Source organism: Vidua macroura, chromosome 20, assembly GCF_024509145.1.
Source record: "Vidua macroura isolate BioBank_ID:100142 chromosome 20, ASM2450914v1, whole genome shotgun sequence".
Lineage (NCBI taxonomy): Eukaryota > Metazoa > Chordata > Aves > Passeriformes > Viduidae > Vidua > Vidua macroura.
In genome coordinates this window covers 3,352,982-3,368,014 of record NC_071590.1, presented here as the reverse complement: position 1 = coordinate 3,368,014, position 15,033 = coordinate 3,352,982, and the positions used below count along the sequence as shown (strand labels likewise).

General features: G+C 48.4%; 1 protein-coding gene across 8 annotated transcripts in view; it reads left to right on the top strand.

The window, feature by feature from the left end:
* The window catches only part of GTF2IRD1 (GTF2I repeat domain containing 1), a 69,155-nt gene that overhangs the window by 26,781 nt on the left and 27,341 nt on the right, over positions 1 to 15,033 (top strand). For all 8 annotated transcript variants that reach the window (XR_008440164.1, XM_053995742.1, XM_053995745.1 and 5 more), the window contains exons 5-12: positions 3,310 to 3,493; positions 4,992 to 5,293; positions 5,722 to 5,811; positions 6,626 to 6,709; positions 8,096 to 8,279; positions 9,504 to 9,529; positions 12,080 to 12,200; positions 14,631 to 14,668. Coding sequence is in view for 7 of the 8 variants with exons in the window: in XM_053995742.1 (XP_053851717.1) it covers positions 3,310 to 3,493; positions 4,992 to 5,293; positions 5,722 to 5,811; positions 6,626 to 6,709; positions 8,096 to 8,279; positions 9,504 to 9,529; positions 12,080 to 12,200; positions 14,631 to 14,668 (1,029 nt within the window). In the remaining variant the exon portion in view is untranslated. The remainder of the gene's footprint in view (positions 1 to 3,309; positions 3,494 to 4,991; positions 5,294 to 5,721; positions 5,812 to 6,625; positions 6,710 to 8,095; positions 8,280 to 9,503; positions 9,530 to 12,079; positions 12,201 to 14,630; positions 14,669 to 15,033) is intronic.

Here is a 15,033-nt window from a genome sequence, read left to right as displayed (position 1 = left end):
TGGCAGGGGCAGCATGGTGAAATGTGCTCCTGTACAGAGTTAGCACTGCATTGAGATGGGTTTTGGCCACTGCTTCTTAGTTTTCCAGTGCCCCAAACTGAGCCAAAAAAATCCCTGTGCTGAACGAAGCATCCTTTGTGTCCCCTGACCAGGCGAAGCCTCTGTGATGCCCTGAATGTGATTTCCAAGCACACCTTTAAGCCTGCCACTGCATCCACAGCAGCTCTTTCATAGCACTCTGTTGGACCTCTGCAGATTCACTCTCTCTTTTCCCTGGCAAGTCTATTTAAAAAGAAAACAGATGATTTTCTAGCATGTGGCCCTGCAGCCCCAACTTTGAGAGATGAGGTGGTGCCGTTCCAGCACATGCATCATCCCCAGCAATAAAGCTTCTGCAATTAAATATAGATGACCATATGGCTGTTGGTATGGAACCCAGTGGGTTGCAGAGCTCCTTCCAGACCCAATCTGCAGTGGCTTGAGCAGCAGCAGCCCCTTCTTCTTGCTCACAAGGATCCACTGGAACCCCCGTGGAGCAGCTGGCAGTAGTGGCCATGCTGCTGGCTCATCCCCTGGCAGCACCTCTACAGCTGTGGTAGTCAGGGTAGGAAAAGCAATATTGGCTTGGGAAAACAGCTCCACTTATTCCCCCATGCTGCTGAGTGGGTTATGTTAGTTCTGCTTGATGCTTTGTGGGAGTTCAGGCCCTGTGGCTGGACCAGCTGCAGAACTGGGTGCTTGGCTTTTCTGGCTGTAGCTCCCCGTCACCATCTGAGATTCAGGGCTGGTAGAGCCCTGCTAGGGCTCTGCAGATCTCCCTGAATGCACAGTGCAGGCTTTGCCCCTGTTTGTGTTATGTGATTTGGAAGTGGGCATTCCCACACAACAGGAGGGGGATAATGGGAGCTACACCAGCCATGCTGGGCTCACGTGCAGGATTTGCTGCTGCTGGCTGTTGCTAGCATCTTCCACAAGCTTCACAGACAGGAAGAGGGAGCTGGCATCCTTTCTCCCCTGGGACAGACAGTCACTGAAATTTTCTGAAGCCACTTAAAAGACTTAGAGGCAATATTCCCATTAAAGGGAGCAACCAGATCCTATTGCTGCTGTCCAAAGGCTGGGCCCAAGAATGAAGGAAGGGATAATGCAGAAGAGCCAAGGGAACAGAATGGAGAGGGTGTTTTTTGCTGGTGAATTCCCTCTCCAAGCTGCAGGTCTCATTGTCCTGCTGCAGGTACAGTGCCAAACTTTGCTGTCCTCTTGGGAATATGTGAATTACTAAAATCTGACATACAATAAATACATAATTGTATCTGCATGGGCTTTATGAACCATGCAGCCCATCCATTGGATGATTAGTAAGGCTTTTTACAGTTTCAAGGTGTATGGAAGTGTGTGGGGACCCACTGGGAAGGGCCTCTCCTGGTTGAGTAGGGAGAAATACAGTAGATGCCCCAGGGTGATTCTGTTTGTTACACTGAGAGGACTGTGAGAGTTTAACAATTATGATTCTTAGGGGTTTTTTTTTTTTTTCTTCCTTTTATCAATAAGGATTGGAAACAAAAAATCTTTTAAAATGCTCAGTCAAAAAGATTCCCTCCAGAGCCTGGTAATCTCTGCACCAACAGGATGACTGATTACCAGTGGCTGCTTCTATTAAACAGGCATTAATGATGATTATTGTCTCTTCAGCCAAACCATGAGTCTCTGTGCAGCAGTGCAAGTCTTCTGAAGGTCACCTTGACAATAACATGGTCCCCATAAAAATATGTTTGGGGATTTCTTGAGCATTGGGTTGATAAGGAGCCACTGTGGACATGGGAGCTTCTCCCAGTCGTGAAGAGAGATGATGAAGGGAAGTGGAGAGCTGCTAGAACCAGCACGTTGGGGCAGGGAAACTGTCAGCTTGTAGAAAGTAAACTCATGGTGTCATGGTTCAAAGACTTATTTGAAAACTTTGCTTAATTAAAATATTATCAATCCTCCCTATAAGAAGCCTTAATGGCTCATGCAAGTTGCACATCGTTAGTTATAATGCATTCCTTCAAAGGACATGTTGAAGAAATCACTTTCAGTAAGGACTTGCTGGCAGTGTCACAAGATTTGCAGTATTTCTGTAAGATCTTTTGGTTTTGGGTTTTTTTTTTTAAATAGAGGGAAAAAAAAGATTGGAAAGAAAATCCACAGTATAAAATCCCTCAACAACTTAAAGGTCCTGTAACCTTCTCTCTCTGCCTCTCAGCCTGGAGATGAAGGTGCAGGCACTGTATCATGCCACCAGATGTTTTGCATCTGGACACTGCTTTGCCAGGTTGCATTCCTTCATGGCTGTTTCTTGTGCTTCATGCTTTCAGCACCATGTTTATTGATCACAATGGCTTGGCTGTTGGTTTCCAAAGTAATTTTTTCCCAGAGAGTGGCTTGAAGGTTTTGGCCATTCCTTGAAATCCTTCAGAGCAGGCTGTTTTTTCTGATGGTGTTTTGCCTGCAAAGTATAGTAGGGCAGCCCTGGTCTAGGCACACAGGCTCTTTATCTGGCTTAGAAAATCCCTATATAGTGGCAATGCTCACTGCTTTTCTGCTGCTACAAGGGAAGGGAAAGCAATTTGTACCTGACTCCTTAGGGAGATTTTGGTGTCAGAGGTAAAATGGAGCCAGAGGCCCATGGTGGGACTATGTTGCCAGTGTTGAGGGGAGCAGGTGAGAGTTCTGGGCTGCTGGAGGTGACTGTGCAGTCAAATGTATCGATGTTCAAGCTGTCTGTGAATAGTGGGATGGAGGGAGATTATTGGTTTTGATTTTTTTCCTTATCTGTCAAAGTGAATCAAAGCTGCTTGACAGCAACAGCAATCAAACTGTTTTCCGTTCTTCCAGGAGGTAAAATAAGAAAACTGACTAGAAATGAGGTTCCCAGAATATCTCAGTAAGCATGAGATTAAAATCATTGTGAGCTCCTCTGCCTTCTTTGCCAGCCCTTGTCTCCTTACACCTTGCTGATGGCCATGTTTCTCACTGGCATATGGCTGGGCACTCCCAGGGGTGGGCTTGTGCCAAGTGACCCCAACTGAGGATTCTACTGTGAAACCTGAATGATGAGACATCTGTTTATTGGCTTTTATGAGCTTTTTATTAATTAGTGCTTTTAGAAAGGAATTTAGCCTTGCATGCTGAATGCGAAGGTAGGAATGGGTTTTTTCTCCTAATGATCCTGTTGGTATTTCTTGCTCTTGCATTTAGTCCTCCAGCCCAGCTCAGCCATGGTCAGGGGCACAGGGTATTTGTCAGTGTGTAACTCTGTCCCCTCCCCAGGTGAAGCCACGGGGAAGAGCAGCGTGGTCCCTTTGCCGTACGAGAGGCTCCTGAAAGAGCCAGGCTCACTGGCAGTTACTGGCTTGCCTGAGGGAATCAGCTTTAAGAAACCCCTGGAGTATGATGTGAAATCCCTGATGGCCATCCTAGAGCACAGCCACAGCATCCGCTTCAGGCTAAAAAGGTAATTTTGGGGACCTCCAATGAGCAAGACAGCAGCAAGCCCTTGGGATGGTGGCACAGGCAGGAGGGTCCCTCCCATGTCCCAGCTTCTCCTTGAGACCCACAGACCTAGGTCCAGCTGTGCCAAATCCAGTCTTGCACAGATATTTGTTCATGTTGGGAGGCTTGAGTCCATTTCAGACTCATTTCTATAAAAAGTGTGTGTAAACATGCACATTAACTGCATCTTTTTCTGTGTCTCTGCCAAAATTTCCACTGCGGTAAGCTAAGTGCTTTTCTGTCTCCGGAGGGATTTCCAGGGTAAATGCTGCAAGTGTCTTCCCAGGCTGAAATGGGTTTTTTAATGCCAGACAAGGAGGGAAGTGGGGGACTGCAGCAGAGCAAACTCCCCCTTTTGGCCACATTTATGCAAGGGGTTCAGTAGTTTTAGGTGCATTTCCCCTGCATTTGCCTGGCTGGCAGCACCTCAGATCCATTCTGAAAAATGCTGAGCATGACCAAATACCTCCTCTAAAGGCTTGATGCTTCTGGAAAATCAGGCTGAGACAGCTAAAAGTAGGACACGCAGAATTTGAGCTGTCTGTGAGCTGTGGCTCCCTGTCTCATGTGGAGCACGTTGGTTTCTTGAGTCTGAAACTCATTTGTAGGCTGACTGAGCTCCCCCTTGAATGTGCCATGGGTGCTGGGGGCTGGCACAGGCAATGGAGCTGAGTGATTGTGGTCATTAAAGGTTTTACCCCTTAAATGCACCGGGCATGGAGCTGTGCAGCTTGGTCCTAGCTAAAAAAAATGCTTTGAACTAACCAGCTTTGACTAACCAGCTCCACTTAAAGAAGACAAGAACCATTTAGGTGCCTGAAGATGCTCAGGAGTTTGAGTGAAGGATGTAACTTCTGAATCACAGAACAGAACTATAGAATGGTTTGTGTTGGAAGGGACCTTAAAGACCATCTCATTCCAAGCCCCTGCTGTGGGCAAGGATGCCTTCCAGACCAGGCTGCTCCAAGCCCCATCCAGCCCGGCCTTGAACACTTCCAGGAATGGGGCAGCCACAGCTTCCCTAAGCAACCTGTGGCATGGCCTCACCACCCACCCAGGGATGAATTTCTTCCTAATATCCAATCCAAACCAGCCCTCTTTCAGTTTGATGCCATTCCCCATTGTCCTGTAACTCCCTGCCTTTGTCAGAAGTCCCTTTCCAGCTCTCCATTACCTTTGGGTAATGGAAGGCCAGAGTCCGTTCTCCCCAGAGCCTTCTCTTCTCCAGGCTGGACAATCTCAACTCTCTCAGCCTTTCCAAATAGGAGAGGTGCTCTAACCCTGTAATGGTCTTCAGGGCACTCCTCAGCAAGGAGCCTGGCAGCTGGTGGTGCAGCATGTCCCACCCTCCCAGGCATGGCTCTTCTTCCCCATCCACATCCTCGCTTGTTGCAGCTTAGCAGTGCCATGGGCTCAAAGGAACCTGTTTTTCCCTCCTCTTCTCCCTTCCTTCCCCTCAGGCCAGCAGATGAGCCCAGCCGAGAGCCCAACCCCAACATCGAGTTAACTTGTTCCTCCCTCGCCTCCAAGGGCAGCCGAGACTCCGGTGCCAACGGCCCTGTGGCCAAACTCGCCACGCAGGACGCCCCCTCCGCCATTGCTGTCACCAACTTCCTCTACGGCGTCTCGGTGCCCGGCCCTGTCGCCATCGACCTCAAGCAGGAGGTGTCCTCGGGGCTGCCCGCGGCGGGCGAGGCGCTGCTGGCCCGGCCGGCGGGAGAGCTGAAGGTGCCTTCCTCACAGGAGTACAGCGACTGCTGTGGTAATAGCCTGGAGTCTGCTCTCCCATGAGGGCCTGGTGCACAGCCCAGCCCTGGCCCTGGCAGGGGGCAGGCTGGGGGTTTTGGTGTTCCGTGGATGAAAACCAGTGTAGAGCTTGGCCTGTATGGAAATGAGCAGAGCCCTTGCCGTGCTGCACCGCCCCAGCCCTTCCCTGGGTGCCTGCAAGGTGCTGGCAGGGCACACCTCTGTTTTGCCCCAAAATGACAGGTGCTGCACCACCAGGCCAGAAAGGCAGCGGGAATGGGGATGGCAGGGGTTGGTGTGGCCAGCACCACACCCAGGTGTCACAGGTCAGGGTGCATGGAGGAGAGACAGAAGGAGTGGCAGGGGACAGCACTGAGGGTCTTGTGTCTGGAGCACTGGTCAGGCTCTCATCAGCCCTTTCTCCTTGTCTCCCCTCTTGTCCAGGACAGAAATCATCAGTCTCCGGAGGTCCCCTCATCCAGAATGTGCACTCATCCAAGCGCATCCTCTTCTCCATTGTCCATGACAAGACAGGTCTGTGTCCTGCTCCAGCATTAAAGGCAGCCTTAGTGAAAGGTTTCCCCTCACCACATCTCTCCCCAGCAGTCTCCCAGCCCTCTCCACACTCTGCAGGGACCTGGCAATGCTGGAGGAGATGTGTCTCACATTGGAGCCAAGACCTTCATCTCTGCTCCCGTCCATCCCTGCCATTCCAAGATGCTGCTAGTGGTCCTTGAGCACTGCTGGCTGGCTGGGAATTCCCATCTCTGCTTCCTGCACAGAGAACCAAGGCATGGCTTTGGGACAGGATGTTTGCCCCAGCTGCAAACAGCACATATCTGCTGAAAACTTGGCATTATTTCCAAGTGACTGAAAGCCACTAGTCCCAGTGGGATTCTGCTGCAGTGCCTGGGGGGGTCAGCAGTGGGGAGGAGACTGCTATTTCCCCACCTCCACTGCAAGCCTGCCTTAAAGAGGAGAAAAAAATATGGGTGGGAAGGTTGGGAAAGAGGAGGAGACGGAAAAGATCCACTTGTGAAAGGGCTGTACCTTTCAAGGGTTCATTCCAGGTGGAGTTGGCTCTGCCCAAGAGGGTCTTTCATTCCAGGATGAGAAATTTTATGGGGTCATTTCTTAGGAATCTGCTCTGCACATGCCAAGAAGAGTGCTTAGGTCAGGGGTTGGAGAAGCCCAGACCTTATCTGCCAGCCTGGCAAAATTTGCTCAGGAGCAGGGAAATAATTTTTAAAGTCTTGTTCCTGTTTCGCAGCACTTTGCAGGAGAAAAGTGCATCTGCTGTGTATGAACCATATGGAAGTTTCTTATTTCTTGTATTTTGTTTTGATAGATAAGTGGGACAGTTTTATAAAAGAAACTGAAGACATCAACACCCTTAGGGAGTGCGTGCAAATTCTTTTTAACAGCAGATATGGTGAGTAGGAGTTAATATCCCATTATGCATCTGCGGTGCTTGTGGATTGCATATCATTATATAGCAATCATTTTTGTTCCCTAACACAGCAGCAGAAGCCATATGCTAGAGCTCCCTGCTCTTCCTAACACATTTAGCTCAGCAGCTCCCAGTCTCCTGAAGGTTATGTCAATATTTCTGTTTGGAGCCCCACACCATTGTCAAGGGATTTATAACTGGGCTGTTAAACAGTTCTGTCTGGGAATGTGGATCATAGCACTTGGGCACCAGGAGTGGTGGCATGTGGCCCTTTTACATACATGTGGCAGGTAAAAAGAAGGTGGTTGTTGTTGCAGCTGCTTTGTTCTCCATCTGCATGGCTTGCATATGTTGTTGGTGCTCCCTTTGCTATGGGCAGTGCTTTTGGTGTAGCTCCTGGGCAATGGGGGAGGTGGAAGCTTGGGAAATCACTTGGGGCTGGTAGGCACTTCAACTGTGCCATCCCTTGTCAGGATGTGCAATTCTTGAGTTACAGATGGGCTGTAGATATGTGCTCTGTCACCTGTGAGTTGTGTATGGGCTTGAGACAAGCCCTTGAACTTGTGATGTATAGAAGTGGTGCTGGAGTGTGTCCAAAAGGTAACAGAGCTCAGGAAGAGTCTGGAGCACGAGTCTGATGAGGAGCGGCTGAGGGAGCTGTGGGGGCTCAGCCTGGAGAAAAGGGGGCTCAGGGGGGACTTTTCCACTCCCTACAGTTAGCTGAAGGAGGTTGTGGCCAGGTGGGACTCAGTTTCTTCTCCCAGGTGACAAGTGATAGAATTAGAGGAAATTGCTTCAGGCTGCTCCAGGCAAGGTTTAGATTGGACACTGGGGAAAATTTCTTTGCTGAAAGAATGGTCATGCACTGGCATAGGCTGCCCAGGGTAGTGATGGAGTCACCATCCCTTGAAATGTTCAGAAAAAACATATGGACATGGCACTTGGGGACATGATTTGGTGAACATGGTGCTGCTGGGTTAACAGCTGGAATCAATCTTAGAGGCTTTTTCCAACATTAACAATGTTATGATTCCACGTGCTATGCAGATTGTTAATCATAGAGCTCACAGACCCGCTGGGGTGGGTCACAAGGAGTTTGGGAATGATATCTGGACTAGCTCACTCCTGGTTTGAGCATCACTGGGCGTGTCTGGGAGTTTTGGAAGACACTTAGCTGTGTTTACTGCTGCTTTCCTTTTTGTGCCATTTCCCATGGGAGAGCTGCTCCTGGGGCTTACTTTCTGGGACAAGCAGAGAAGAGGGCACAAGGCATTTGCTCTGCTTGAGTTCAAGCCCTCACACCTTTGTTTTAGCATCTGTAAAAGACAAAACACTTGTGTAAATGAAAACCATGTGTTCATGTTTCAGCTGAAGCCTTGGGGTTAGACCACATGGTGCCTGTCCCATACAGGAAGATTGCCTGTGACCCCGAGGCAGTGGAGATCATTGGCATCCCAGACAAAATACCTTTCAAAAGACCTTGCACCTACGGGGTCCCCAAACTCAAACGGATACTGGAGGAGAGGCACAACATCCATTTTGTCATCAAAAGGTGGGTGGCAAGGACAGCAAAAGGAAGTGTATGGCTCAAGGGTGTCAGGAATTTGAGCTGTGCTCCCTCCGTGCTCACAGGGTTTGTTTTGACACGAAAAACTCATTTCACCCTCTTTCATAAGACAGCTCTTTCTCCCTGCAAACCTCTGTTTTTCATCTCTCTCTCTTTCTGCAAGGATGTGGCAGAGCTGGCTGTGCCATGATGGCCCCCAAGCTCTGCCACCCTGTTTTAAGTGATCATGGGCACCAAACTTTGCCGATGCCACCCCAAACATTTGAAGGTGGTTACAGCACCTTCAGTGACATTTGGTGGATGGGAGCGATGCCCCTGGGTGGAGGGAGGAACATCCACATTCTCACAGGGATTCCCATCCACCTTGTTTTTCACTGATCACTTGTGCACATCCTCTGTGTCTGGTGATGAGAATCTGTCAGCTACAGGCCAGGCACTGTGTCCAGGTGTCTGCTTTTCCACTGGCTAGGAGGAGTGGATATATTCCTAGTCATCACTGTGCTGTGCAACCTCCCTTTGCTTCTCTATCAGGAAAATCTGCTCTGTAATACATTGATTTATCCAGTCCCTGCCTATGCAGCACTTGTGTTGTTCCATTCCTAGAGGTGTGAAATGGCAGCGCAGAAAAATCCTGGACAAGGCTCCCAAAGGGGGCTAAAATCACCAGCATTGATGGAATTCAGGCATCCTGAAAGGGATTAGCTTTCCTGATGTCATTTTGATAGACAAGCCACTTTGTCCTGCTTTGTTCAGGCTGCACCAGGCTGGATCAGGATGTGGGATGTGGCCTGGACACAGTTTGCTCCTATGAGCAAAGTTGTGGGTAGCACCAAAATACAATATTCAGGAGACAGGTGACATCGTGGTCAGTGGTCTGCATTGGAAATTGAAGATCCAGTAACAGCTACTTTGGTCCCACTGTTTCTTTTTGTAAAGGCAGCCTATTGCAGCCCCATTTAATAAGTTAAATTAAGACAATGACTACTTATAAGCAGATTTAGAGATGCTTTAGGTAAAATCATATGCTACAAGGTTGTTTGGCTGCACAACAGGCTAAAAGGCCTTTTTTTAGCTGAAAAATTCGTTCAATATTTTTAGAGAATGAAAAAAAATTACTAGTTTGACTTGGTTTAATGCTATTCATTAATTAAACCTCCAACTCAGTCATTAGCAGCATCTATTTCTAATTTTTTTTTCCTTTTCTCCTAGGATGTTTGATGAAAGAATTTTTACAGGTACGTTCTCCAAATCCTTTGATTTATTGCCCACAAAATTGAAAGGTTATCCAGAGAAGCAGAGTTGAAATAATGTCACCTGTAAGCAGAGGAAGTGCAGGACACATGCAGTTATGCTCAGTAAGGAGAAGCTTTGTCTGCCCTACACCAGGACATGCTGAGATTGCCTTTGCCTGGTATCAGTGCAAGCTCTGTACTCTCCTTAAAAATTGAGTTTTGAAGGTTTAAGTGAGAATTCCTGGTGTGTGAGGCTGGGCTGGCTTCTGAATCAGGCTGAGCCACAGTAGAGGCAATATCTGTAATTTCAAGAGGAAGAAAATTACTGCTATGTTCCTCACTGGTAAATTATTCTTTCTTTGACTTTCTTTGCTCTGTGTCTTTACTTATTTTTTCTCTGAGCTGGAGAAGCCAGCCTAATTCTTTACTGTGAGGGTGGCAAGGCCCTGGCACAGGTTGCCCAGAAAAGCTGCAGCTGCCCCATCCCTGGAAGTGTTCAAGGCCAGGTGGGATGGGGCTTGGAGCAATTTGGGATTGTGGAAGGTGTCCCTGCCCATGGCAGGGGGTGGAACAGGGTTCTCTTTGAACCCAAACCATTCCATGATAAGGAGACAGGTGCCCATGCTGTCAGACTCAACCCACTCTCCAGCACTGCCCTCATACACACCTGGATTATGGCATTGCATCCAGATTTATCACACCCGGGTCCTGGATTGCCTGGGCTTGGCTCACAAGTAAAGACATGTTTTGGGGTGATGTTTTGGTTTTTTTCCCCCTGAGCTGCCAACTGCACATGCAGGTAGCTCTCCAGACACCTTCTTCCCAGATATCTCTGCCAGCCAGATTATCATTCCTGCCCCACAACAGCCCCAGCCCTAAGAGTGCTTCCTGAGCATGGTGAGGTTGGAGCCACCCAAAGGGGACCTCCAGCAGAACCTGGAGAGGGTCCCACCTACATGAGGAATTTCTTTGTCTAAAGCTATTAATGGCTTTTTTTTCTCAAGAAAATTATTTCTTTAAGCTCTAGTCCATCCTCAAGGGATGGAGCACTGAGCTGTGTTTTGGGATGCTTGGATTTTCCTTGCATAATGCCTGCATGGTATCTGGGGGAGGCATCATGTACATCTGCACATCAGCTCCTGACCTGCTGATGGAGACCACTGTGCTGTGGGCTTGTGGATGACATGGTAGGCAGATACAAGTCAAGATATTCAGAGATGAGGAAGCAAACCCAGCAGAACTGAGGTGGGTGACAAGTCCCACTCTCCTGACAGTTCCCTGCAGGGCTACCAGAAGCAAAACCCATTAAACCTGTCTCTGTGTGGTTTGTGTCAGCACATCAGCTTGTGCAAAAAAACCCACATCTGCTGAGTCAGGAGGTGCCATTTCTGCAAAGATATTCTTTTCTGAGTGGAGCTGTATTTTAAGTTGCCATTTGTGAAGTATCCCAAAGCTTCCCCATAAAGTTTTGTTCACCCTTTAATTAAAATACTCACCCACTGCTCGGAAACCTATTTTTGTTGCTCCCCTGGGTAGCAGCTTCAGGCAGGCTGTGCTGGTGCAAGAACAAGATTTGGTTCATAGAAAGCACAGATTAAAAGGAGCCTTTTGGACTGGCAGTAGATAAATAGTGTTTTTAAGGTTCTGTATTTCTGCTGATCCTATTGCCAGAGCCCTGCCCTTTCTTGCAGGCTGGAACCAAAAGGAAAGTGGCATCAGGTTCCCATAGATGGAATATGTTTTAGAAGGGTGAGGATATTGTAATGGTGTTTGAGACCGGCAAAGGGCCTTGGACAACAGCTGTTTAACAAGACATCTTGTGGTTTCTGCAGCCTCACAATGTAGTCTCGCTCCCTCCTTGCCTCAGCCCTCATTCTTCAGCTCTTTGCTCACCTTCCCTGCCTGATTTTATTTCCTACTCTGCCTTCAGATTACTCTTTCCATCTCCAAGGTCATTGATGAGGCTTCATTTCAGCTCCTTTCAGGCTGCTCAAGATTAGGGAAGGGAGAGAGGAAGTTTTTCATGGTGGCAGGATGCTTCTGTCCTTCTCTGTGTCACTGTAACAGAGATTTCTCCTGCTGCTTGGTGGTCTTGGAGCTGTGAGACAGGGCTGCCTGTGTCTCTGCTACTCTGTTTTGCCAAGTTTGCATCCAGTGCAGCACATCCCCTCCCTTGGGACAGGGACAGTTCTGCCCACTTTAGGGCTTGCTCCTACAGCAGTGATCCATGGCCCTGGGTTTTAGTCCCTACCTCTTGGAACCCTTGTCCTGGCAGCCAGCCCTTTCTGGAGATGCTCTTTCCTGGCAGGGCTTCCCAGCACACACATAGTTATGGAGAGGTTTAAGCAAATGTCTTGCTAATATTTTAACATGTGAACCCAGTGGAATCAACACCCTTGTCTTTGCAGGCAGGTTACACTTGAAAACCTGCTCCCCTACCCTGACTTCAGTTCGGGGCCTAGGAGGGGTGAACAAGCTGCAGCATTGGCACCTCCAGTTGCTAATGCTGGTTTTGCTTTTCTCCCAAAACCCACCATGCACACCTGGCAACAGGAAGCAAATTTACCAAAGATCCAACCAAGCTTGAGCCCTCCAGCCCTCCCCGGGAGATCTCCCCCGAGCCTCACCGTGGGGCCACGCTGGAACTGGTGGGGACCTCTCAGGCCAACAGCAGGTAAGTGGGACTTCTGTCCCTGTTCCCTGTAAAGTGACATCCCTCAGAGAGTTATTTTGGGGCTATTAATGTGCACAGCAGGTTACTGATGTGTTCATCAGCAATGTCCAGTGGGTGCAGGGGGGTGCCATGAGTCCGATTCAGTAAGCTGGAGCATCAGGGAGATGTTGTAAGTCCATAATGGGAAGGTGAGTGGCTAAACTGGTGCTGCTTTCCTACCTCCCTAAAGTCCCACTGCAGTGGGGTAGTCAATTAGTCAGCACAGGAGGAGGCCAGGCAGCCCCATCTTTTTGCAAGCCAAAAGTTTGGAATCATTAATTTGGAGCAAAACTGATGAAATGAGGGCCATGCCTGGGATTATCTGCTGGAACTGTCTCAGGTGTTAATGCATGACCTAAAGGATTTACCCTCAGCCCACACTGTAACAACACCCTGCTAATTAAGTGTTGCTTGTTTAGAAAGCTCACAAGGAGCCTAACATTTAATAAAGGTGGGGTTATACAGTCCAGCAGGGTGGGAGATTTTTTTTATGAGAGTACCTGTTTCTGTTACAACTGTGCCATGAGCTAGACAGGTCCAAAACATGCTGGCAGCACCTGTGGAGCATATATTGCACAGCATACAGCTTTCCAACCCAGACTGAGACGTCCAGGAGGTGTTTGTCTCTTTATAGCCCCAGTTTCCTTCATTCTTAATTCAGTGGAAGCAAGGTGTAATTTAGCCTCTAAAATCACTTTAAAGAAGAGAGGCAGGGCAGCAGTTTATAGCATTATGAACTGCTGTAAGACAAGGAACCTTCTCCTAGCCTTGCTTCACACAAATGGAGTAAAGAATGCTCTTCAGCTTCTCTGGCACAAAGCCTCACTGCCCAGCACTGACAGCTCCACCAGCTGTCCACCAGGGGCTTCAGACAGTGCTGTGTGGTTTCTAACCTGTGTGGGTCAGGATGGGGAGATAAGGTAACTTGTCTTTGTCCCATCCATGACACCTCCTGGGTTCCTTTCCTTTCTTGGCTCTTCAGTGACATGAACCTGTGACAGGTTGGAGTCTCTTCTGGTTCTGCCCAGTGCTGTTTCAGGTTTGTTCCCTTGGATGTGGCTGCTGCCTGCCCCTAAAGCATGACTGGGACAGCAGAACCTCAATGAGTGAGTCTGGCAATATGGCCAGTACTGAAATATCAAAACTTTGGAGGGCAGAGACCTCTTGAGCTGCCCAGTCTGCAGGGCTGGCATTTGTCTCCAGCTTTCTGGGTATCTTCAGCTTCTTCCCAAAGAAGGGTTTGTAGGAGATGGTTTTTTGGTTCTTTCTGCAAATGAGGAACCTCTGTGCCTCAGTAGGAGTGTTTCCATAGGAATGGGCCCCCAGGGTCAGAGTCCTGCTCCAGGGAATGTGCAGTGTCCAATACTCCAGGAGAAGGGCCAGACACTGTGAGGTGTAATGCACTCCCTAGAGAAGCCCTTCCCCCAGATTTCCTTGGTGAAAGGTTTACTTTGACCTGGAGTGGGAGAGTTTAAAACCCTTCCCAAGGCTCCCAGGTAGTATATGTACCTTCTAGACCAATGACCCTTTTTGCCTTTCCCCACTTAGGAAGAACATTTCCAGAGCACTCCTGGCTTGTTTTGTGGTTTGTTCTGGTGATGCTCCTTAGTGGATTTAGGCAAGTGAGAAGTGCTTTTGAACATCCCTCCTGAGCCAACAGGTGCTAGCTCAGAAGGATTTTCCTTCCCCCTAAAAGGACCAACATTGTGAAGGAGTGCTTTTTCCAGAGTGGTTCTTTAGGTCCCTTACTGCCAAAGAGCTGTGGTTGTCCTTGTTCAAGAGAGAGACAAGAAAGCACATGCATCCTGGGAATGCAAAATAATCTCATTTGGATGCAGAACAACTTGTGTAAACTCCTGAGCATGTGAAGTTAACTGTAGATGGGAATTTGGGATAGTGCCCAGTTTTCAGTGAAGAAAAGCTTTGAACAAAATAAATATTTACCAAATCAATTGATTTTTTCCTTTCTCCTTGTTTTTTACCTCCATCAGTAACCACATTGTAATAACACTTATGCACTGCTCTCTGTCACAAAGGGATGGAGCCAACCAAGTTTTGGGCTGCAAAACAACCTCTCTTGTTTTGAGGAGCTCTCTGCTGCAGTTCCATCCATGGGTGTCTAGAGGCAAGGCTGCCATCAGCAAGGGTGCAGGACCAGGGTGGGTTTGAGAGCAAGGTTTATTTCCAGAGAAACTCGCAGACCTTGCAGCCATGGATGCTCTGGGGCTGTGGGTGTAGTGTCCCTGGGGACCCCTCTGTAGCTCTTGCAGCCCTCTGTGATACCAGGCAGCATTTCTCCCTCCTGCCAGGATCAGTTCACACACCACTGGGTTTTAGGCTCTCTCTTTTCTTACACCATGACCACCTTTCTTGTCTGCCTTTCCCTTTCAGGTCTGAGAAGTGTAATGTTTCTGAAGGCTGTGAACCAGGTGAGGAATAATTCATTTTCTCTTGCAAGACAGTGTTAATGGGGGGCACTCTAGAGAAAGATGCCTGCAAAGTAACTTGAATGTATGACTTTAGTTGCCTGATTGCACCACAGTGCAGTTCTCTAAGGACTTTATCCCCATTTGATTGATGCAGAGAGGAAGGCTCTTACCCCCTGACCCTCCAGCTGGGGCCTAAAAATGCACAAATTGAAATAATGAAACTTAAGCATGTGCATAAATGCAAAGCTAACGGAAGTCTTCACTCTTTGAGTTCCTTTGAAAGCCACCACTGAGAAGTCAGCAGTGTTGGTATTCTGAGAACCATGAATGAAAAGGAAGTGCTTTTCCACAGATTTAGGGGCTTG